Here is a 25,957-nt window from a genome sequence, read left to right as displayed (position 1 = left end):
CAGTTCAGTCGCACCACACTCACAGTCCAATTCAGTCGCACAGCCCGGTCAGTCGCACAGCCCGGTCAGTCGCACAGCCCGGTCAGTCGCATAGCCCGGTCAGTCGCACAACACTGTCAGTCGCACAACACTCGCCGACACACAGCCCGGTCAGTCGCACTCAGGTAGTAATAGGTACTCCCAGACACTCAGGTAGTAATAGGTACTCCCAGACACTCAGGTAGTAATAGGTACTCCCAGACACTCAGGTAGTAATAGGTACTCCCAGACACTCAGGTAGTAATAGGTACTCCCAGACACTCTAGGTTGTTGGCCTCAGAGGGCAGTCGCCACCTATTGCATCACTTCCGGTCGCACCGTAAGTGAGGCGGTCACCTCTGTGTGTATCCACAATCTGCCTATGATCCGCCTTCAAACTCAGACTGCCTAATATCCCTTAAGATGCAGCCTCTATTTTATTCTCTATATTAATGCCCATGTATGAGCTCCCTCTAGTGGAGCTGCCACAAAATGCTCAGCCTCCAGCCCTGCTTCCCACAATGCCACACAAGGCTCCAGACCAGTGCCACAATAGCCATGTAAATATCAAATTTGTGCCAAATAAAAGGGTCATGTTTTTTAGATTATATACTAGCAGTGCACCATCAATCATTATGAAGTGATATCCCAACAGTATCTATGTCGTCCTCGTCATCTGACTGGTCATTACTCATAAAGTACACACATTTATCTCTGCATACAGGCAGAGTCATCATACATTACTGTGCATTTTATTTCATTATATGATTACATATATGTAAATCTAATCCTACATTAGTGGCATGTATATAGCAATCTCTCTGTGTGGAGAATCTCCCTACATCTTTTTTCTCTCTGTGGATGAACACTCAGGGTAGGGGAGGGGGGAGGGGATGAGACCTGTAGGTGGAAGAGGCAACATTGAACATTAAAGGAACGGTTTGTAACTGATTACATCGTTCAAGCCTGGATATACAGTAGCCTTGAGATCGTATATCCATCTAGCTTCCCGGGCTAGGACTTTTTTATCTATGTCTCCCCCTCTTGTGTCCTCAGGGATGACATCTAGAATGGTAAATTTTACAATTGATTGGTCATATCTATGCTTGAGCCCAACATGACCACCAATAGGGGTATTGATTTGGCCGTCGTTGATATAAGAGATATGGTCGGAGATTCTTTTCCAAAGGGGTCTAATGGTTTTACCCACATAGAACGCCCCACAGGGGCACAACATTATGTATACTACCGCCTTAGTTTGGCATGTCACTAACTGATTAATGAATCTTCTACGTCCATTTGGCATTGTAAAGGACTCCCCCTCAAGTATATATGGGCAAAAATCGCAGCTCCCACATTTGTAAAGGCCTTTAGTGTCTGTTATCTCAGTAGGTCTGCGATAGGGACTTGAAACTAGGCCATCCCTAATGGATTTAGTTCTCTTGTATGTAATGTTTGGGTGATCAAACAAGTATTTCCTAAGTATTGGGTCATTTGTTAGGATTTCCCAGTTTTTTTGGAGGATACTCCGAACTTCATTATATTGCGGGTCCAGATTTTTGAACACAGCATTAATAGAATATAGATGTATGCCAGCATTGAATCTATTTCCTAAATACGGAAGCAGCAATCTTCATTCAGTATCTGTGCCGTCACAATTCTGTCATCTGATCTGAGTCATTATCAACAAAGGGTCAGTAAAAAACCAGAACCATCTGTAATATTGTATAATAATAATAATAATATTGTTTATTCATTAACAGATATACAATTGAATGATACTTATCTGGTTATGTTTTATGTTCATTCAGAGAGATACCGGTCTGTTATGGTCTCTCAGGCCCTGAGGAAGCCTTGAGCGAAACGCGTCGGCTTGCTGGGGACCTACATTGACAGATTCCACCGTGAGACCCACTCTCCATCCTACACAGGCTGTGATCTTGTTTCCCTTACAGGATGTATTTCTATGTTGCTAATGACCCATTTTGCTTGATTTTATTCATTTGTATGTTAAACTAAATTTATGATGCATGGCGGTCCATGCGTTTTAGCGTATGTATAAATAAAATGTTATTTGGTTTTATAAACTGGTTTTTGGTCTGATCCTTCTACTCCCACTGGCCTGCAAAGCTCCATCTTTTTCTTTCAATTTTTTGGTCTCCTCACAGGGGCTAGGGGCGAAACCACACGGCAATTTTTGTATATAAAAGTGGATATAGTTAGACAGATTGGGGTAGTGAGTTCCAGAGGATAGGAGAGGCTCGAGAGAATTCCTGGATGCGAGCATGGGAAGAGTCGACAAGGGAGCTAGAGAGCAGGAGGTCCTGGGAGGAACGAAGAAGACAATTTGGTTGGTATTTTGAGACCAGGCCAGTGATGTAGCTGGGGGCAGAGCTGTGAATGGCTTTGTAAGTTATTGTTAGCATTTTTAATTTAATTTGTTGGGTGAGCGGAAGCCAGTGGAGGGATTGGCAGAGAGGGGTAACAGATGCTGAGTAGTTTGTAAGAAGGATGAGCCTGGCAGCAGCATTCATGATGGACTGAAGGGCGGATAGCCTATGTAAAGGTAAGCCAATGAGGAGGAATTTGCAGTAGTCAAGATGAGAGATGACCAGGAAGTAAATCAGGAGCTTTGTGGTGTCATTGGTTAGAAAGGGACGTATTTAGGAGATGTTGCAGAGGTTGAGGTGGCAAGCTTGGAAAGTGATTGGATGTGTGGCCGAGAGAAGAGTGAAGATTACACCTAGAACTTTGGCATGGGGGGAGGGTTTGATGGTTGTGCCATTGCTCTTGACCGAAAAGTCAGGGGAAGAGGCACATGGGGGATTATTTATTATATAAGTCTATATGTGTATATTTTTATTACTTCAATACACAGCACTGCGCAAACATTTTAGGCAGGTGTAAAAAAAAAAATGCTGTAAATTTAGTTTTTCTATCAGTTAACAAAATGGAAAGTAAATGAACAGAAGAGCAATCCAATTCAAATCAATATTCAGTGTGTGACCACCCTTTGCCTTTAAAACCACATAAATTCTTCTAGGTACACTTACACACAGTTTTTGAATGAACTCGGCAGGTAGGTTGTTCCAATTATATTGGAGAACTAACCATGGATTTTCTGTGGATGTAGTCTGCCTCAAATTCTTCTGTCTCTTTATGTAATCCCAGATAGACTCCATGATGTTTAGATTAGGGCTCTGAGGGAGCCACACCATCACTTCCAGGATTTCTTGTTGTTCTTTACACTGAAGATAATTCTTAACCACTTCAACACAGTGCACTTTCACCCCCTTCCTGCCCAGGCCAATTTTCAACTTTCAGCGCTGTCACACTTTGAATGACAATTGCGTGGTCTTGCTACACTGTACCCACAGAGGGCGTTTTTGGGGAGGCCATTATACGAAGATTCCCCCATGGGGAGATAGGTGGATTTCTTCTCTCTTTTTTATGGCCAGTGATGTTGTCATACAAACCTACATGTTCTAGCCTGAGACAATGCATTACATAGTTACCATCTGATATGGCCTCCATGTTTGCCCGCTGCCTCCAATGCCTGTGTAGGTCAATCCTTATAGGGTCCATGCCCTGCAGTAGTTGACTGATGTTGGTCTCAATAAACACAGGACTGATACAGAGTATTACAATTTCCCCTTTGGGTTATCCTTTTCCCATTGGGAACATTTCAACACACTGATCTAGCCCCAGTGAAATAGGTTAAACTGCGATAACTTCTGAAGAAGCGGCATATGCCGCGAAACCTGTAACGTATGGATGGGCCTGTGCTTGTTAGATACAGATATATACCTACCAGGATCAGAAAGCATGGATATACTGCCCAGCCAGCCGCGAAATCCATTTAGCATGTTTTAACCATTATCTGGAGAAAAGCTATCAATTTTTTACTAGTGTTTCTGAGAACTGTGTTGTATTTCCTTTGTGTAAGGTGATCGGCGTACAGGAATGCCACTTACTTGAAGCTGATTATCTCTTGTTTCTTCCTCTGCGATTCCGTTGATCAAGCGGGCGAAGGGAGTCAGGTGGTTCGCGACGGTCTTCCTGTGGGAGCAAACCCCACTTGCGTAGAAGTTCCAGACCTTTATCCAAAGAAAAGATAGAGTGTGAAACATTCTGCATTGTCACTATAAGCTTAGCTGGAAAACCCCATTTTTATAAGGGATCTCGTGGTTCCTGAAAATCTTGATAATAGATGTCAGGTTGTTTCTCGCCGCCAATGTAGCTTGGGAGAGATTCAAATAGAGAGAGATTCCTGCGTATGGGTCAGGGAGGGAGGGATTCAGTCTAGAAAAGCACATCACAGTTGATCCTTCACATGATAGAAATGGATACGAGCTATCACATCCATAGGTATTTCTTCAGCAATATGAGGTGGTTTGGACAGTCAATGCACTCTATCAATAATCAAATCAGCTGGTGTAAGTGAGGGGATAGATGTAAGCATAAGCTGCTGGATAAAATCCTGAAGTTCAGCATTTTTGACAGATTTAGGGATGCCTCTGAATTTTATATTATTTCTGCGTGCCCTGTCTTCGATATCTGCCATTTTGATTTTCAGTCGCTTGAGCTCAGTTTCCAAATCATAATGAGCGTCCACTAGATCCTTAGGCCCCTGTGAACTCATCCATCTTTGCCTCTGTGTAATCCACTCTATCCCCCAGAGCAGCAAGCTCCTTGCGTGTGGAGCGCATAAATGTCGCTATGTCTTGTTGCAGTCCACCTCTTAGCGTTAAAAGCATGTCCTTAAGTGTGACATCTGTGATCTGTTGTCCTGTTCTAGGGAAGTGATCTAACTGCTGGCTGTATGCTGAGGTTTCCTCCATAAGCTCCCCCTCCCCATCCTGCGCTCTATCCGGGTCATCCTGTCCAGATACCCTCCATTTCTGCTTAATTGGGCTATTAGTGGCAGAGGATGGCTGTGGATTGGGGTCCCCCTGTGACTCACCCAGTGTGCAGGGAAGATCATACCGAACGATGCAGGCTGGATGTGTGAAGTGGTGCAGGCCCTGGCGCCATCTTGAGGGCTGCGGCCTGTAGTGCGGGTGAAGAAATCAGTTAATTTCCGTGGGCCCTCCTGCTCCTTGCGTTTCCCCATGGAGTTAATCTGGGAGCCACCATTGTTGGGGTCACTCGTGGTCGCCAGGGAGCTGTGTAGAATGGCTGTAGTCACACTCTGTGAGTCAGAGCAGAGAGCTCACGCTGCCAACCGCGCCGGCTCCACCCCCCCCCCCCGTATTTCCTTTGTGAATAAATTTTTAATAAATTGTTTTGTGTAACCAATAAATTTTACTTTATTTTAAAAGTTGAATATATATATATATATATATATATATATATGTGTATGTATTTTTTTTTGATTTGTTCAAGTATCTTTTGGATATGGTACCATCAAAAGTCCCAAATAATCCCTCCAGTGTTTTCTCCATACCTACCCCTTCTATTCCATATCCTTTTAGGACTTGGAGAGGTTTAGGTGGTTTGTGAGATACACTATACTTTTTTTTTTTTTATAGATTTTGATTGGGATGTAGGTACCCCAAAAAATATTTTTGCTCAACTACAGCCATACACATAGAATAAAGCTACCTTAATACCTAAGAGGACCTGGTCTGGCAAGCCATGAGGGGCTCTTCCAGACCTGTGGAAAAGGCTTCCTCTGCATGAAGGGGCGTGCCCTCATTCGTATCTGGGGTGGGGGGACATCTTTTCCGGATCCGTGGACCTCTCTGGTATAGGTCAAGTGGGTCCACAAAGTAATTCAGTCTGGCTACAAGATCGAGTTTTGGTCTTTTCCTCCGAAAAGGTTCTTCCCTTCCAACCTGCACTTGTCCCCAGACAATGCTTATGGGGTCACTTTGGGGTAGTGCAAGACTTGTTACTTCATGGGGTGATTGTCCTAGTCCTGGCTTTGGAATATTTTCACAGGTGCTACTCAAACCTGTTTACAGTTCCCAGGAAGGAAGGCAAGGTACGTCCAATTCTGGACCTCAAGGCGCTAAACTGCTTTGTGTGGGTACAGAAGTTCGGAATGGAGTCCATTCGCACGCTAGTGGCGTCCCTACATCTGGGGGATTTTCTCGCTTCTATTAACATCAAGGACGCCTACCTTCACATTCCAATATGTGCCGGTCACCAGCGCTTCCTCCACTTTGCTGTGGGCGAGGAGCATTATCAGTTTGTGGTGTTTTTACCTTTGGTCTCGCCTCCTTTCCTCGGGTCTTCACGAAAGTGTTGGCCCCGGTACTAGCATTGTTGCGTCAGCGGGGGATCACAGTATTGGGGTACCTGGGGGATCTTCTTATGCAAACAGAGTGTCCGACTGCTCTGATGGACACCTTGGAGATTACTCTGGGATTTGGCCTCAGCCAGAGTGTTGGTTCCTCTGGAAAAACTCCAGGAATTGCAGAAGGAAATTCAGCTTCTGTTGTCCAGCAGACAGTCATCCCTCTGGGCTTGCATGCGGGTGCTGGGCCTGATAGTGTCTACCTTCAAGGTGGTTCCGTTTGCACAGTTTCACACGAGATCTCTGCAAAAAGAGATTCTGGTGAAATGGGACAAGAATTCAAAGTCTCTAGAGGTGGCTTTGTTCTCTGGCACTTTGCCAGGGAAATCCTTCTCCACCTGTACTGGGCAGTTGTCACCACGGATGCCAGCCTGTCCGGGTGGGGAGGCGTCCTCGGCACAGCTTGTGCTGAGGGGGTCTGGACTTTGGAAGAGTCCAGACCATTGAACGATGTACTGGAATTCTGAGCGATTAGACTTTGTCTGGATCATTGGACAATTCGTCTTCAGGGGTGTCCGGTACAAATTAAATCAGAAAATGCTGTGGCCTATGTCAGTCACCATGGGGGCACAAGACGTGTCTTGGCGGATCGGGAAGTAGCCGGCATTCTAAAGTGAGAAGCGCGATCATTCCAGCCCTTTCTGCTGTACACAATCCATGGAAGGTACAGAGGTTTGTGGCATGGTCTCGGGATCCTCTGGTTAACGCCCCAGACGCATTAGCGACTCCTTGGCATCACTATAATTTTGATTATGCCTTTTCCCCCTCTCAAACTTCTGCCAAGACTCCTGTGCAGGAGCGAGGCAATAGTGATTCCGTTTTTTCTGGTGGCTCCAGACAGGCCTCGCCGGTCTTGGTACGTGGATCTGGTACAGCTGGTCGCTGATGCTCATTGGAGACTTCCTATCAGGGAAGATCTGCTGTCTCAATGACAAATCTTCCATCCTGCTTAACACTCGCTGGTTTTAACGGCTTGGCTGTTGAAAGCCAGGTGCTAAAGGATAGAGGTTTGTCTGAATTGGGGATTCCTATGCTGTTAAAGGTTAAAAATCTACCTCTAGGAAGATCTACCATCGCATTTGGAAGATGTACGTTGCGTAGTGTGAGTCTTTCGGGGTTCTTCCTCACTTCTTTTCGGTGGCTCGGATCTTGGCTTTCCTCCGACGGGGGGGTCGAGCGGCGCCTGGTCTTGAGTACCATCAAGGGCCAGGTTCGGGTTGGTGGTTTTCTTTCAAAGACCATTGGCCACATTTTCCTTGGTGTGTACCTTTTTATCCAGGGAGCTCGACACTTGGTTCCTCCAGTGCGGTCTCCGTTACGGCCGTGGGTCCTCAAATTGGTGTCAGTTATCCAGGAATCTCCCTTCGAAAATATTGGGAGGTTCTCCTGCTTACGTTGTCCCAGAAGGTGGCCTTTTTGATGGCTATTACTTCTGCGTGCAGGGTGCCGGAGCTGGTGGTGTTGTCTTGTTATTCACCTTACCTGTTGGTTTACAGAGCTAAGGTGGTTCTTCGTCCCTGTCCGTTGTTCCTTCCAAAGGTCGTCTCTGATTTCCATTTGAATGAAGACATTGTGTTGCCTTCCCTATGTCCCAGGCCTAAACATCCTATGGTGGTTGCTCTGTATTCCCTGGATGAGGTTTGGGCAATCAGGGTGTACCTGGCAGCTGCAGAGTCTTTTAGGAAGTCAGACTCACTATTTGTACTCCTGGTTGGACCCCAAAAGGGTTGGCTGTTTCTGCTGCGATCATTTCCAGATGGATCGGACAGTGATTCTATTCAGCCTATTCAGTTAGGGTTCAGGTTCCTCCTCCTTTAAGGCACACTCTCTTCTCGGGCACTTAGTGCCTCCTGGGCCTTCTGTCATCAGGCATCAGTGATGCAGGTTTGCAAGGTGACCATCTGGTTGTCTGTGCACACTTTTTTGCAACGTTTTATAAAGTGGATGTGCTTGCATCTGCGGATGCTTTTTTTGGCCGTAGGTTTTTACAGGCTGCTGTTTAGAGGACCTGGTCCTCTGAGGGTGTATTGTTTTTTTTCAGGTGAGCTCCAGTTGTTTTGGTTGAGCTCCATGTTACCTGGTTGGCTATGGTTAGCCTTGGGAATTTTTTTTCTGCTGTTATCCCACCCCTCATGTTTAACACTGCTTTGGGACATCCCAATGGTTAGAAAGAATCAGGAGCTGTGTCCGTCAATGAACAAAAGAGAAAATGGGATTTTTGACTTATCGTAAAATCCTTTTCTCTGATGTTCATTGATGGACACAGCACCCACCCCTCTGTGGAGTTGGCTCTCTTCTGACACTGCTTGTAACAAAACTGAGTGCCTATGGCTGAGTGTGGGGGTTCACCGCCATGGGACTGCCCATAGGTGTAGTCAAGCTTTTTCCTTCCTAGAGTCCTACTCCTGTAAGGGGCAGTTTAACCAATGGTTAAGAAGAATCAGGAGCTGTGTCCATCAATGAACATCAGAGAAATGGATTTTACGGTAAGTCAAAAATCCCATTTTTCTTTTTTTTCACTTTTCACTTTTGTTTAGCAAAAAATAAAAACCCCAGTAGTGATGAAATACTACCAAAGGGAAAGCTCTATTTGTGTGAAAAAAATGTAATTTAGGTACTGTGTTGTATTACCGCGCAATTGTCATTCAAAGTGCGACAACGCTGAAAATTGGCCTGGGCAGGAAGGGGGTTTAAGTGCCCAGCAGGCAAGTGGTTATATAATAATATGTAAGTCTAGAAGATTTAAGAGCAGACGTTATCACCTACCTTAAACTCTGCTCTAGCTCTCTCCTCTTCCATCAAATCTGCATGTAAATCTGAGGCAAAATTTAATGTTCTCAGACTATATTGTCTGTGAATCGATTGTTTAATAATTGGAAAAAAAAAAAAAGTCTGAGTAGGGAAAATACCACATTATGACCACTAGATTGATCAATTTCATGCTCAGCACCATCTTACAGTGGGGATTGAAAGTTTGGGCACCCCAGGTAAAAATTTGTATTAATGTGCATAAAGAAGCCAAGGAAAGATGGAAAAGTCTCCAAAAGGCATCAAATTACATATTAGACATTCTTATAATATGTCAACAAAAGTTAGACTTTATTCCCATCATTTACACTTTCAAAATAACAGAAAACGAAAAAATGGCGTCTGCAAAAGTTTGGGCACCCTGCAGAGTTAATATCTTGTACTGCCCCTTTGGCAAGTATCACAGCTTGTAAACGCTTTTTGTAGCCAACTAAGAGTCTTTCAATTCTTGTTTGAGGTATCTTTGCCCATTCTTCCTTACAAAAGTCAAACAACAAAGGGACTTCCAGCTCTAACTGTGATATCTCTCACTCTCAGGAATGAATAAAGTCAAGTTACCGTGTGGTGCTGCTGCTAATTAATGCTGATTTAGCATAAGTCAGTGCATGGGGGGAGGGGCAGCAGCGCTATCCCATGGTACATAGTCTACAATGTAACTCAGACAGGCTTGATGGAAAACCTTGAAAAGTTTATTTATAAAAAATATATAGTGATGATTAAAACATAATAGAATGTGTTCCAAACCAGATCTGTGGCGTTGCTGGGTGTCACAGGATGACCGAGCCGCTGGGTGAGCCGGAACTGTGTAGATGATCACAACAGGGAGCCGCCACCCGGAGGTATCCACAGCGGAGGCTGCTACCCGAAAGTGACGTCAGCAAGCATCGGGACCCGGCCTGGAAAGCATCAGGGTTGCCGTGACGACATGTTTCGCACTGCTGTGCTCCGCGGCACGTCTACACTGCTCCGGTGCGAGCAGCCACACTATCTGGTGGGAGGAAGCCATGCCATTTGGCACATAAGATCCTTCTCCCTCCTGCCTGGTTCCCTGTTGTGTTTTCAAGGTTTTCCATCAAGCCTGCCTGAGTTACATTGTAGACTATGTACCATGGGATAGTGCTGCTGCCCCCCCCCCCCCCCCATGCACTTCCTTACAAAAGTCTTCCAGTTCTTTGAGATTTCTGGGCTGTCTGTCACACACTGCTCTTTTTAGGTCTATCCATAGATTTTCAATTATGTTGAGGTCAGGAGATTGTGAAGGCCATGGCAAAACCTTCAGTATACGCCTCTTGATTTAATCCCCCGTGGATTTTGAGGTGTGTTTAGGATCATTATCCATTTTTAGAAGCCATCCTCTCTTTAACTTTAGCTTTTTCACAGATGGCATCAAGTTACCATCCAAAATTTGCTGAAATTTTATTGAATCCATTTTTCCTTCTACTCGTGAGATGTTCCCTGTGCCACTGGCTGCAATACAACCCCAAAGCATGATTGATCGACCCCCATGCTTAACAGTTGGACAGAGGTTGTTTTCATTAAATTCTGTGCCCCTTCTTCTCCAAACCTACCTTTGCTCATTCCGGCCAAAAAGTTCAATTTTAACCTCATCGGTCCACAGAACTTGTTTCCAAAATGCATCAGGCTTGTCTATATGTTCATTTGCAAAGTTCAAACGTTGATTTTTGTGGTGAGGACGTAGAAGAGGTTTTCTTCTGATGACTCTTCCATGAAGACCATATTTGTACAAGTATCTCTTTATAGTGGAATAGTGTACCACAACTCCAGTGTCTGCCAGATATTTCTGGAGGGATCGTGCAGTCAAACGTGGGTTTTGAATTGTTTTTCTCACAATCCTGCGAGCTGTTCTGTCTGATATTTTTCTTGGTCTTCCAGATCTTGCTTTAACTTCCACTGTTCCTGATGACTGCCATTTCTTAATTACATTCCGAACAGAGGATATTGATATCTGAAAACGCTTTGCTATCTTCTTATAGCCTTCTACAGCTTTGTGAGCGTCAACTATTTTCAGTTTTCTAGACAACTGCTTAGAAGATCCCATGGTGCTGATTGTTGGGGCAAGGTCAGATGAGTCTGGACATTTAAAACCTTTGAGATTGACATCACCTGGTCTTCCCAGACGATAATTGAGAACAATCCATGACACTGGCAGGTCTCAGCCTTGCAAAGGGGGCAGTGCATGCTATAAATTCAGCAGGGTTCCCAAACTTTTGCAGACGCCATTTTTTTGTTTTCTGTAATTTTGAAAGTGTCAATGATGGAAATAAAATCAAATTTTTGTTGACATATTATAAGAATGTCTAATCTGTAATTTGATGCCTTTTGGAGATTTTTCCATCTTTCCTTGGCTTCTTTATGCACATTAATACAAATTTTTATCTGGGGTGCCCAAACTTTCGATCCCCACTGTATGGCCATAATGCAATACTTTTACCATTCACAATGTGTTTTTTTTTTTTTTTTCTATTTTTTTTTCCAATGAATAACATTTACTCTTCAGAGAATATAGCCTGAAAACCATCTATTTTGCCCCATTCACAAAAATCTAATTTGTGTGAAGTTTCACTAGAAAAGCTATGCACATTTATTTTTCTTTTTTTCCTTTTATAAATACACCTCATGGTGTTTAATGAAGAGGGAGAGGTCACCATTTCATAGGTGGGGAGTTGCCCTATTAGAAGAACCTTGTCTAAACCACGTGTAAGCTTGAAATGGCAAAGTGACAGATTCTCTTTAAAATCACAGTGTTTTGACTGACATGGTCACTTTATCCATTTACTACTTTATTCGAAAGAAAAGAAAGTTTTGGCTTTAGATATGTTATATATTTTAGTTTTTTTTTTTTCTAATTGCCTTTGAATAGTTCAGATAATCCTAGTTTACATGTAGAGTGCAGACCACGTATCCCTACAATATAGCATGAGTTGCCAGGCTTCACCAGGATGTGGGATCCCAGCTGCAGGTAATTTTAGGATCAGCACTATGGACAGCGCATGAAATGCCAGGCTTCACCAGGATGCTGGATACCAGCTGCAGGTAATTATAGGATCAGCACTATGGACAGCGCATGAGATGCCAGGCTTCACCAGGATGTGGGATCCCAGCTGCATGTAATTATAGGATCAGCACTATGGACAGCGCATGAGATGCCAGGCTTCACCAGGATGTGGGATCCCAGCTGCAGGTAATTATAGGATCAGCACTATGGACAGCGCATGAGGTGCCAGGCTTCACCAGGATGTGGGATCCCAGCTGCAGGTAATTATAGGATCAGCACTCTGGACAGCGCATGAGATGCCAGGCTTCACCAGGATGTGGGATCCCAGCTGCAGGTAATTATAGGATCAGCACTATGGACAGCGCATGAGGTGCCAGGCTTCACCAGGATGTGGGATCCCAGCTGCATGTAATTATAGGATCAGCACTATGGACAGCGCATGAGATGCCAGGCTTCACCAGGATGTGGGATCCCAGCTGCAGGTAATTATAGGATCAGCACTATGGACAGCGCATGAGATGCCAGGCTTCACCGGGATGCGGGATACCAGCTGCATGTAATTATAGGATCAGCACTATGGACAGCGCATGAGATGCCAGGCTTCACCAGGCTGTGGAATTCCAGCTGCAGGCAATATTGGCAGCGGGCTCGTTGTAATTATGGCTTACAAAGTAGCTGACCTATTACAGCTTTTAACTATCATACTGGTAAAGTTTGGCCCAAATGTTCTATGTAAAGTGACAGGAAACTTGGACTTCTGCTTTTTTGAACCCCAGACAGATTAAAAAGAGTTTACATGTAGGGTGCAGACCACATATCCCTACAATATAGCATGAGATGCCAGGCTTCACCAGGATGTGGGATCCCAGCTGCAGGTAATTTTAGGATCAGCACTATGGACAGCGCATGAAATGCCAGGCTTCACCAGGATGTGGGATCCGAGCTGCAGGTCATTTTAGGATCAGCACTATGGACAGCGCATGAAATGCCAGGCTTCACCAGGCTGTGGAATCCCAGCTGCAGGTAATTATAGGATCAGCACTATGGACAGCGCAAGAGGTGCCAGGCTTCACCAGGCTGTGGAATTCCAGCTGCAGGCAATATTGGCAGCGGGCTCGTGTAATTATGGCTTACAAAGTAGCTGACATATTACAGCTTTTAACTATCATACTGGTAAAGTTTGGCCCAAATGTTCTATGTAAAGTGACAGGAAACTTGGACTTCTGCTTTTTGAACCCCAGACAGATTAAAAAGATACAGAATAATGAAATTCATTAGTATATAAGTAATGCGTATATTTTTTTAATTCAAGCAGTGCAAGTATCTGTACTTGACCAGGTATCACCCTTTTGCATTAATGTATTGCAGTTAGTCTAGGAGAAGGAATGACCGCACAAATAAGCCAGTTAGATGTGCTATATGTGCATTTGCTACCAAGGAGCATTGCTGATAGGAGGGGAGAGCAGAGTGACAGAGATGAGCTCAAAAGCCTGCTGCTTCTCTTTTCACTGTCCGTTCACAGGCTAGGAAAGGGACAAGACCCATTCCTTTTACTTGATCACAGCAAAGGAAAATCAGGCATTCTGACCTGCCAGAAAGGGCTGTGCTGCTTGGCAGAGTTGTGTACATTTCAGGTTTAGATGAACAGAAAAATGTTATATGTATTTTATCTGGGATTTAAGCTGTTTGTCTGATGTCCAGCTTTATCTGTCAAAGCAAAACAGTGCAAGTAAGACAATTTTGTTTTATTTGACCCTTTTTCACCAAATCAAAAAAATTATTTTACAGATACTGGATTCAGAATATGGAATGTATGTCTGGCCCTGTGCACTGGTCCTTGCACAGTATATATGGTTTCACCGATCAGTCATAACTGGAAAGAGGCTATTAGAAGTATGTTTATTTCCCTTTAAATATATTTATTTATGTAGTACAAAAGTCAGAGACCATATTATTCCTAATATGTTAAATAAGCAGCTAGCTTAAAGTGTATTTTTCTATAAAAGTACTTTAAAAGGTCAAATATGCTCGAACCTGTCAATTTTTAGCAGATAAATCACCTTATGGTTTCCTATGTTGCACTGAGACATCGGTGGTGGGATCTCTGTGTTTGAGTTAATAGGTATAGAAACCTTCTGGGGACATGTTCCTCCTAAGGTTGCCTTTCTTTTTAGATGTTTCATTTTTGTATTCTCTTTTATCAAGAAGTATGTACATTTCTGTTGTTGCAATGTATTGTAAGACCCTCAGGTAGCCTAAAGGGCTTAGTTCACCTATTTGTTTCTAGATTCCAGCTCCTCTATGTACTATTATAGCAATAATGTACTTCTTTGGCAGAAATAAAAAAGCTTTCTATATATCTTACACACTCCTTACCTCAGTGTCCAGCTAGTTGTATAAAAAAAATTCTCCATTACTTCATGGATGGCCCTTAGAACGTGAAAACTGTTAAGACACAGGAAGTAGTTCACCAACTGACCTCCTTACCACACACCCTGCAACACACAACCTTGTGGGAAAAAAAAGGACATCTGAGTACAGCATCACACGACCACGCTATTGTCAGTTAAATTAACGCAGTGCCATATTGCAAAAAATGGCCTGGTCATGAAGGGGGGTAAACCTTCCGGAGAACAAGTGGTTAAATACAATCCGTGATCAGCTTTCTCACTTGATACACAGGCATCAATTTTTTTTTCTACCCTTTTTTCCTCTTGCATTGATCGTTCATTTGGCAGAGTGTGCAGGAGATGAACAATCGGCCTATGTGGATAGAGCAATAGTATTGAAAACAGGAAAAGTATGTGTTGGGTTCTGTAGAGCTTCACCATACACTATACAATCTGATTGTACAATCTTTAGATGTACCATCAACTATGTAGTGCAAGGGCCTGCCTGATTGGATACACAGCAATTTTATAGATGGTGTGTCCTCCTATTATAAAGTTTTGATAAATCTAAAGGAGATTGTACAGAGATTGCACAATTAGATTGTATAGTGTATGGCCAGCTTTATACTAGAACATAGGAGCGAGTGGATGGAGTCACTCAGCTGTCACAGAGTTCTGTGAATGAATAAACTACAACTACCATCAGCCATTGCAGCTGACAGCTTGTAGTTCTCAATGAACTACGAGGGTTCTGGCGAGCGCTCTATTATTTCATTGATCTTTCCTTTCTTCAGTAACTGCCTGCCAGTATTGGAGGTACAGGCAGACAGCTCCACTGACAGTCTGCAGGAGTCTGGCATTGTACCTGTGAAGTGCTGATCGTGGGTGCGATACTTTACAGGGTTCTAAGAAAAAAAAATAAAAATAATAAATGCACATTTTTTTAACTTCAAAAATATGTGCATTTACTATTTTTTTTAAAGGTGTACTTACCCTTTAAATTTGATCAAAGCTGCACAGTTTGTTTTTATCTACAGGCGCCCCTTACCTGCATAACCAGTTTAGTTGGTAAAGGTGAACTAACCCTTTAAGGCAGCCCATTAATTTTGAATGGGCTGCCAACACGCAAGAACCGACAAAAACATGCATTGAGGTGCAATGCAACATATGTGGGTAGGAATTGAATTGAAAAAATTATTTCATTGCAACATGCTAACGCATGTACTGTTACCACAATGCAGAAGTGTGATTTTGGCCTTAGTCAGTGAAGTCTGCTGGATTCCACTGTTGTGAAGTCATTCTGCAGTGAAGGTTCTTTTTTCCAATAGATATACGACCTGTCAAAAGTAGTCCTTGGTTTACATGTTGCATGAGTTTGAAACTTTTGATATATATTATATGTAATACAATATAGAAAGAAATGTGAAGTGTTGCTTCCAGCTCATATATTTTTAACTTCCCTTTGAAGGTTGGAGCAGGTGTGAGCCTCCCAGGTGTACTGGCTGCAAAGTGTGCTGCTAATGTTATTTTATCGGATTCAGCAGCTATGCCACAGTGCTTACAGAATTGTTCCAGGAGCTGCAGACAGAATAATCTATCGGGAGTACCGGTCATAGGACTGACGTGGGGTGAGATATCACCTGATCTCCTGGATCTTCCTCTTATCGATATAGTGCTGGGATCTGATGTCTTCTATGAACCAAAGGGTAAAGTTGTAAAGCCAAACTAAAAAAAAAAAATGTATTCAGATTGGAATAATACAGTTCCAACCAGCAGGAGATCAGCTCATGGATCCCCTGCTGATCAGAGCACAGCGGGAGGATGACACATCCAAGCCTGCTCAGTTTCTTCAGAGTGCCGGAAGTAAACTGACTCAGCTGTTTGTTTACAGCTTACTACCCTCCAATCCGTCTAAATGGAAAAGGACAGATCCTCTTAGTTATTTTATTTTTTTTAGCGGGCCAGTTCGTATTTGGAGGTAGGCACAAATCCGTTTACACCCACCTGTCCATAAGAATGTTTGGACCTTCCAATCCGCTCCACCTAAAAAACTGACAGGTGGACCTGATCAGATCGTCCGTGTGAAGGGACCTGAAAAAAACTTTCCTTTTAAGGAGCAACTGTACTTGGACAAATATGTAGCATATTTACTAAACTTCGGAAAATTTTTGCCTTGCTGTCATGCTGATATTTTGGCATCAGTTCTTTAAAGTCTATTTCCATATTTTCAGCCATTTTAGGATAGCTCCTAAAATGTTATTTGTTATATTTTACCATTGACTTAGCATAACTTTGAAAAAAAAAAAAGGTTTTAAAACCTACAGTTGTGTTCAAAATTATTCAACCCCCACTGAAATTGATTGTTTTGGCCAGTTTGACATTGATTTTGATCATTCAGTCATCCTGCTTACAATAAAATCAAAGAGGCACGTGTAGGTCAGACAAATATAACATAACATTTATAATGAAATAACCACAAATGTCTTTTCTGTGCTCACATCATTATCAGTTTTATTCAACCCCCAAGTGACATTCAATCTTAGTACTTAGTACAACATCCTTTTACAGTTATAACAGCTTTTAAACGTGAAGCATAGCTTGACACAAGTGTCTTGCGGCGATCTACGGGTATCTTCGCCCATTCCTCATGGGCAAAAGCCTCCAGTTCAGTCACATTCTTAGGCTTGTGCACTGCAACTGCTTTCTTTAAGTCCCACCAGAGGTTCTCAATCGGATTTAAGTCTGGTGACTGTGATGGCCACTCCAAAATGTTCCAGCCTTTAATCTGCAACCATGCTCTAGTGGACTTGGAGGTATGCTTGGGATCATTGTCCTGTTGAAAGGTCCAACGTCTCCCAAGCCTCAGGTTTGTGACGGACTGCATCACATTGTCATCCAATATCTCCTGGTACTGAAGAGAATTCATGGTACCTTGCACACGCTGAAGCTTCTCTGTACCTGCAGAAGCAAAACAGCCCCAAAGCATGATTGACCCCCGCCATGCTTCACAGTAGGCAAGGTGTTCTTTTCTTCATAGGCCATGTTCTTCCTCCTCCAAACATAGCATTGATCCATGGGCCCAAACAGTTCTAATTTTGTTTCATCAGTCCACAGAACACTATCCCAAAACTTCTGTGGTTTGTCCACATGACTTTTGGCATACTGCAGTCGACTCTTCTTATTCTTTGGAGACAGCAAGGGGGTGCGCCTGGGAGTTCTGGCATGGAGGCCTTCATTACGCAGTGTGTGCCGTATTGTCTGAGCAGAAACTTCAGTACCCACATCTGACAAATCTTTTCTCAGTTCCTCAGCAGTCACACGGGGACTTTTTTCTCCACTCTACGCTTCAGGTAGCGCACAGCAGTCGAAGTCAGCATCTTCTTTCTGCCACGACCAGGTAGCGTTTCAACAGTGCCCTTTGCCTTGAATTTGCGAATGATGCTTCCTATGGTGTCTCTTGGTATGTTTAACATCTTTGCAATCTTCTTATAGCCATTGCCCTTCCTGTGAAGAGTAATCACCTCTTCTCTTGTCTTCCTGGACCATTCTCTTGACTTCACCATGTTTGTAACCACACCAGTAAATGTCTAGAAGGAGCTAAGTATCACAGTCATTTTAAAGCTGCCTAATTGGTACTTATTAGGCTTTATTGCTGCTCCCTGACATCCACAGGTGTTTTCAATACCTGATTGAAAACACTTCAATGAACCTCTGTTCTTCAGAGTGGTAGTCTTTAAGGGGTTGAATAATTGTGTCAATGAAGAATTCACAAAATAAACATTTACTACTGTATTACAAAACCAATTGATGTCATTTTAGTTGCATATGGTTCTTTAAGAAGTCCTTGTAGGATTTCATTCTGAATACAATTACAAATGTACACTAAATTCCCTAAAACCCTTTACAGCATTGGGGGTTGAATAATTTTGAACACAACTGTATTGAAGGGGTTTTCCTTCTCATTTTTTGAAAACGTCAAAACTGAATTTAAGTTTTTTTTTAAAATGTAATTTTAAGGCCATGGCTAGAGAGTTGATGTTTACCATATTTAAAGCTGAACTTTAGTATATTTATTTTTTTGGTATACAGCAGAATACATATTAGTTATGTGAAATTGTGTGTATCCCATTACCTGCAAGTGTCTGCTTCTGCTAAATATTCCCCACTGAGCCTCCTCGCAGCCTCATAGAAAAGCTGTGACACCCATCCACCCCCTTCTGCTTTTCTGCAGAACTCCTCTTACTACAATCCACAATGCATTGTGTTCTGTGAATAGATAATGGAGCAGTTGAATGACAGGACCTTACCACTCATTTACAGAACACAGTGCATTTTGGGATTGTAGTAAGAGTTCTGTGAATGGCGAAGAGCTATCCCCTAGTGAAATTCAAAAGTGACAGATGCCACGAGAAGAACCCATGCACAATGTTGGGGGGAGATCATCTTGTAGCCATGTTACACCCTAAATATGGGTTTAACAACATGTATTCTGTTGTAGAAGGTGGAGTTAGCCTTTAAGCAATTAGTTAGGACTGTACCTGGGTCAAAAGCCATAAGCAGAGTCCATAAAGTCACATTTTAATTACATAACTGCTATAGCAGGTTGCATGACAGGGCATGCAAAGGAAAGCTATGATTTAGAAAGGCTTACCAAGCTGTTTTCATGGTGTCCCTAAAGTGGAAAAAAAAGACTAATAAAGGCTGCTTAAAAATGTTGCCTCCCTCCTCTCCTCACCTATGCTGCAAACAGTTTATAAAAGCGAGCACTGTGAATACCTTTTTCTTAATTCAGCTTGTTTGGAGTCCTATGATCCAGAACTAGTTGCTTCCCTGTGACAACAGTGCTGAATTCACAAAGCTGTGACATCAGCCACCGGCTTCCATTGACCCCATGTTGCCAATGCTCCCACCGAAAAGCAGCAGCTGCACACTGACACAGGGAAGCTGCTGCTTCTGGATCATATGGCTACAAAGAATAGAGGCAAAGGTAGGAAGAAGCTGCCTAATGCTGAGTGCACACTACTCTCCAGCTGATGATGCAGCAATTATTTCTCTGTGCAGTAACCCTTTTCATAGAGACCAATGGAATAGGGACATAATGGTAACAATAAAGATCTGTTGTAAAGCGCTGCACAAACTGTTGGCGCTATATAAACCTTATATAGTTATAATAATTAGAAAATGTAGTAGCGCCAAACGTTCTGTTCTAAAAGCTAAGAGCCAAGAGAGACTGGGCAAGCGCTCTGCAGCTAATCAACACAGTATCCAAATATCTGGTAGAGCCAAGTGCCCAAATGCAAATTTCATGGTAGCCCTGCAATCTATAGTGCAGCTGGGTCTTGGTATGGCCTTCAAAGAGGCACCCAAGATTAGCAGATCCGAATAGCTTGCATAGTGAGCTGAGCTCCGTTACACTTACACTTGAGAAATATCTTGAGAAAAGGAAACGTCTAGTAAAAAAAAAAAAAAAAAACCTAAAAAGAGAAAAGATATCCATCCTCCTATGACACACTCAAAAACAAGGACATGCTAGGAGTGGAAAGGATTATACATGGCAGGCCAATGGGTTTTGTTTGCTAGTGTCCAGTTCCTCCTGAAGATGGAAGTATGACCCATTTGTATCAGAATAACTACTGATCCCGTGTCTCTTAATGAACAATAAAATTATTCAAGTGCAATATTTTATACCTTCCTGACTAAAAAGGAAAATCATTCTTTGAAAACTTTTGTTCTGAGCATAATAAAGTAATATGTACGAAATTACTGTAATTCTACATCCCTGCCTGCTGGAAGCTGCCATTGTCTGACTTACAAGCTGCATATTAGTCAGTCACCTCACTTGCACTGATAATGAACAAGTGCCATACTGCTCTGAAATTATCATGCTGGTTGTGAGTCAGACAATCATCAGAAAAGTAAATAGCATTACAAAAGATGCACTTTAAGAAGGGGTTCTCCACTGTAAGAGCTTATGAAGGATAATTATACTGTTCTATCTATTATACTTTTTATTGTAATACTTACAATGATGTAAAATAACCAGTGCCAAATGAAGTTTGTGTGCTGCTTAAGTAACTATTTGTTAAACTATACTGTATCCTAATAGTTTGCAATTATTTACAGATTTTGAAGACATCTTAGTAACTGTTCGGTTTATAATGGAAAGAAATCCCAAGGCTGAGTTCTGGACAACCTATCAAGTTAGAAGGTGCTTTGCTAAAGATCTTGGTCTGTTAAAGGCTAAGTCCACCTTTTTTCCAAAAAAATAAAAAAATGCTCCCATATAAACAAAAACATGCAGAATATGTATACAAGCAGGTCACCCTGGCGGATTTCAAAGGCTCATCTGAGGTGCGGGGTCTAAGTACTAAACTGTATTCACCAGAGCTCCTGATAGTGGAGATGGATTTTGTTGCTGTTGGTACTAGGTCGCGGTTCTCAGGATTGCCCCGCCAGGTGATGAGTAAGCTGGGGTTCAGTAGCAGATATAGCAGGTAGGGATCAAGCAGAAATATGGTCAGTAAACAAGCCAAAGGTCAGTAAGAAGTGATTGCAGAGTGGTATCAAGCAGAAGTGTAGTCAAGGAACAAGCCAAAGGTTGGCAGCCAAGATACAGACGGCAGCAGGAGTGACAAGAGCAAGATATTGGCTGGAGAGAGCTCAATAATCTGGCATACAGGAAGTGCAAATGCATGGCTTTAATTGGAAGATCATGGGAGGAGCAAAGGGTTCTAGGTACAAGACACAAGGCAAGACTCTCTTAATAGATCAGACTGGGAGCTGTTCAGGATCTTGAGTGGCTCAGCAAGAAGAGTTACCCCCAGACACAGACAAGACCCTGGGTTTAGATCCAGGTCCTGACAAAGGGAATTTTGAAATGAGTCATACTTAAACTATATATCTTCTGTTATTATGGTCTTGCAAGACAGCATCCAATACCATGATTTACAAGCACTGAAAATCCCTAAAAACAAGGCAGCCATGATCTTAAAGTGACACTTAAAAAAAAAAAAAAACCCTATCCAAGTATGTATTCTTAACACAAAGTGCATTCTGTTGCTCCCAGACTCCTTCGAATCAAGTACTTATTTTTTTGCTGCTGTAATCCAAATTTCCCTTAGAGTGTGGTTACATTCATTCTCCATGGTCCCATGAATAGTCATAGGAAAGTAGCCATTCTCTCTTGTTCACTCCCAAGATGGCCTATGGACTGTGGGGTTTGTAGTGTGCATAGAGCACAGCACATGACCACAACTAATGTGCATTGCTTGTGCTGCGGCCTGAACAAGCTCTCACTTTTGACCCATTTCTGGAAGGTTAAAAGTAGCAGGTCTAACACTTCAACAAAATGACGTACAGGTACGTTGTTTTGCAGGAAGTGGTTAATGTACCCTGCTAATAATAAACTCTGTGTTTGCCATGAAAACTACTTAAAAACTATGAATAAATGGAAAAGTAGTATAATATTTTGAAGTTTATTAGTATTAAACCGTGAACATTATTTTTTTTTTAGATTCAGATAAAGAGGGAGGTGTTAGAACCCTTGAAGTGTTTTTATTACATTTGAGTTGACACCAGAACAACGTTTAATGGAGACACTTGCTCCAGTGACATCTAAGGAGGCACTTCATTCTCATTTCCTGTTGTGGTCACAAAACAGGACATAAAATCGCCCAAATAGGATACAAATGGCAACACCAAAAACTGGCAGGATTTTTACCCTTTCCCCACTCTGAAATGGAAAAAAAAAGTTTTGACTTTAGATACACTTTAAGCAGTTTGAGTAATTGCCCAGGATTGATAGCCCTAGCTGTATACTAAGATACTCCTAATTGTCTTTCTAGCAGTTTACTGCATGTGTGTTTGGTTGTCTAAACTAAAGCCCTGTACACACGAGTCGAAATTCGGCTGGGAATTTTCGTCCGACGACCGATCTGCCGATTTTCGGCTTGTTAGTATGATGCTTCCGACAACCGACTCCGACTTTTCGGCCGAAAAAAATCTGGTGTGCAGGCTATAAAATTTTTGTCCTCCGTCAAAACACGTCCGATTTTCGTACAGTCAGTACAGATTTCGACAGGGAAAAATCTTATGAGCAAGACTGGGCATGCTCAGAGAAGAAAGAACACAAAGAAAGCAAACCAACACATGACATCACTTCTAAAGTAGAATTTTGTCGTGCGGGAAAATTCGTGTGCAGTCTAGGCACATTCCAACCAACAAAACACCACTCTGGACAAAAGATGGACGACCGGTCGGCGGAAATTCGTTGCGTGTGTACTAGGCTTTAGAATGAAGTATCACTACAAATGTTAAATCCTTATGGAATTGTCAGGAAACCTAGTATATGGAGAACTTGGTCCCATTCTGATTTGTGCAATCGTTGCTGAGCAGCATGGTTGACCAGCCTATGGATGGGACCACTGTGTCTAGAGACTCTGCGCTGAGCCCTATAGAGTGTCTGCATTACCTGTCTGGTCTCTGGGCATCTCCAGACAGCCAGCAACACCCAGCATGAATATGAGCAGATTTTAATAAAAGAGCATTGCTTTATAAAGATAAGGGGCAGTGGCCAAAGTACTTTGCTGTAGTTCCCCGATAGGAATGCTCATAAATTGGGCTTTGCCTTGGGTGGAGCTACAGCCATCAGAAAGAAAAATGTATAGAAAAATATGTCCTTTTAGTACACAATGTGGCCACAGATCAGAATATATCCTTTTAGTACACAATGTGGCCACGGATCAGAACATGACCAAGTGCTCCATGCAGTAGGTCCCCTGGGACTTCCATAAGGATTTAAAAGTTGCAGTGATGCCTTTCTAAAGGTTCTTAAACGTTTATTCACAGTGCCATCTCTTGTAATAATATATGTATACTGGGAAAGGGCATTTAGAATAAAACCTTTCAGGTAAGTTCCAGGCAGCCTAGGTTATTTTCCAGAGTGTAGAATTTATTGGATATAGTCCCGGAGACAGATGAAAATAATATATTAATTGAGTCCCTTCAGAATTCGTTTTTTTTACATAATTTTTAGCAGGGATACAGAAACTGCACACTCCCAGCATATATTTTAGTTTAAATACTGTATGCACCTATGTGTATATATCTATATACTCTATACCCTGCAACTGCCAATCCCTAGCACTGGAGGGGTTTCTGATATATATATATATATATATATATATATATATATATATATATATATATATATATATATATATATATATATATATTTATTTATTTATGCACACATATTAAAATTTATATTTTCGGTCTAAAGATTAGTAAAATCTCCCCATATCTTTTTGGAAAGCAGGAACCCTGAGAAATAAAATGGTGGAAATTGAAATTTTTTAGGTCACACAATATGGGTGCGATTGTTTGTCAAACCCACATTTTCCGTAAAAAATATTATGTTATAATTTAAGTTCACACAAACCCAATACATTTAACTTATTGGTAAAGCATTTAAGATGAGGTTGTGTTGTGTAAATAGATACTCAGCATGTCACCCTTAAAATTATTCACCCCGGTAAAACTGTGCATACTTTGATACCCCAACGGTCATGACAGGTCACTAAGAAGACATCAGTGATCTATTAGACCCCTAATGTCCCCTCTGGATCACACTGAAGCTGATCAAGTACCTTCTGGGATGTGTGAAATTGATCAGGTGGCCTTACAGACCCCTGAATCACTTTCAACAGAGAGCCAACTGTCAGCTTAACCAGTAAAATCCTTACATTGGTGGCAGTGAATAGGTTAAAACAATCACTTGTGTACCTCTTCAGTCTAGTGGCAGCTAACTTTACAGGTTTCTTTTGTAGAAAATTATCTTCGCTATTTCCATTGTGTACAGGCAGATCATGCTTAACAATGCTGACAACCATCCTTTCACATGCTCAACTGGCCAGGACGCTTATCACAGCAAAGACCTAGTTAGCATATGACTGAGCGGTGTCTCAAATCATGAGCCACAGGAATTCCTGCCACTACATCCACCTTCTCCCCTAAATATATTCTGCAGATGTACTTCCAATCATACAAATATCCCTTAACTTACAACACCCTCATGCCATTTTTGTGACTCCAAATCTTTGCCAATGTTTTGAGAGAGACTAAAAAAGTCTCAGGACTTGGTGACACTCAACATTGGGTTTGCAAATCACTGCCTGAGTAAATCCTTTTTGAAGCAAGAAAAGTCGTACATCTCTTGACATAATAAGTACATTTTTAGAATTGTTTGTTTGTGTGTGTGTGTGTTTGTGTGTGTGTGTGTGTGTGTATATATATATATATATATATATATATATATATATATATATATATATATATTCGAACTGAGCAACTAAAATCATTAATATTTGTTTACAGTGAGGACTGGTCGATTGAAGCTCTGCTCCACAAATGGAATCTCAAGTGTACGGACGTTCCACTGAAGATGTTTGATGCTGATAAGGAATGCTTGGCTGGATCCAACCTTCCAGGACGGCATAGTATTCAAATGATGATCGTCACATTAGATATGGATAATTTGGACTAATCATCTAAAAAGACTAATGTAGTAGATTGTGGAGTTCAACCTGAAATATGCAAAGGATCATTATGGAGCTAAAAATTCGGTAAAAGGTGAATTTAAGAGATGTATCTTATTTCCATTTATTGGCTTGTTCTTCCTCCAATTTTAGTAAACTAATGTTTTATAGTCCATGTTTTAATTTAAAGCTGCACCTTAACCACTTGCCAACCAGTGGGCCGTACTTATACTGCGGCAGTTCGGCTCTGTCCCGCGAAACTACGTACCTGTAGGTCCTTTCGTGGGGGCGCACACCGCCTGGCCACAGGGGGAGCCAATCGGCGGGTCCGGTGACTGCGATTGCCGCAGGGCATCCGCGATCACTCCCCGTAGATACGGGACAGCGGTCTGCTGACGTAAACATGGCAGACCGCTGTTCTGTCAGTAATGAACACAGGGATCCTGTGTTCCTCTTATTTAGGAACACAGGTCTCTGTGTTCATTCAGCAAGCCCATTCCCCACACAGTTAGAAAGCACCCCCTAGGGATACATTTAACTCTTTGATTACCCCTGGTGTTAACCCCTTCCCTGTCAGTGTCATTAGTACAGTAAGAGAGCATATATTTAGCACTGATTACTGTAGTAATGTCACTGGTCCCCACAAAAGTTTAAAAAATGTCAGGTGTCCGATCTGTCTGCCGCAGTCCCACTAAAAAACGCTGATCGCCGCCATTACTAGTAAAAAAAAAAAAAAAAAATGACATTAATCTTTCCCCTAGTTTGTAGAAGCGATAACTTTTGCGCAAACCAATCAATATTCATTTATTGGGATTTTTTTACCAAAAATATGTAGCGGAATACATATTGGCCTAAAATTATGAAAAAAATTGATTTTAAATGTTAGCAG

The 25,957-nt window shown here is 42.2% G+C and overlaps 1 protein-coding gene across 1 annotated transcript in view; it reads left to right on the top strand.

Moving 5' to 3' along the window:
• Nucleotides 1–25,123, top strand: part of METTL23 (methyltransferase 23, arginine) — a 35,718-nt gene extending 10,595 nt beyond the window's left edge. Inside the window, exons 2-5 of the mRNA XM_082272379.1 lie at nt 13,932–14,036; nt 16,002–16,239; nt 20,657–20,741; nt 24,908–25,123. Coding sequence (XP_082128505.1) covers nt 13,932–14,036; nt 16,002–16,239; nt 20,657–20,741; nt 24,908–25,076 — 597 coding nt within the window. The 3' untranslated portion in view covers nt 25,077–25,123. The remainder of the gene's footprint in view (nt 1–13,931; nt 14,037–16,001; nt 16,240–20,656; nt 20,742–24,907) is intronic.
• Nucleotides 25,124–25,957: the final 834 nt, after the last annotated feature.

Source organism: Pelophylax lessonae (genome assembly GCF_965119305.1).
Source record: "Pelophylax lessonae genome assembly, chromosome: 11".
NCBI classification, from domain to species: domain Eukaryota; kingdom Metazoa; phylum Chordata; class Amphibia; order Anura; family Ranidae; genus Pelophylax; species Pelophylax lessonae.
The sequence above is the reverse complement of the archived record's forward strand: the minus strand, read 5'-3'. Positions and strand labels throughout refer to the sequence as shown.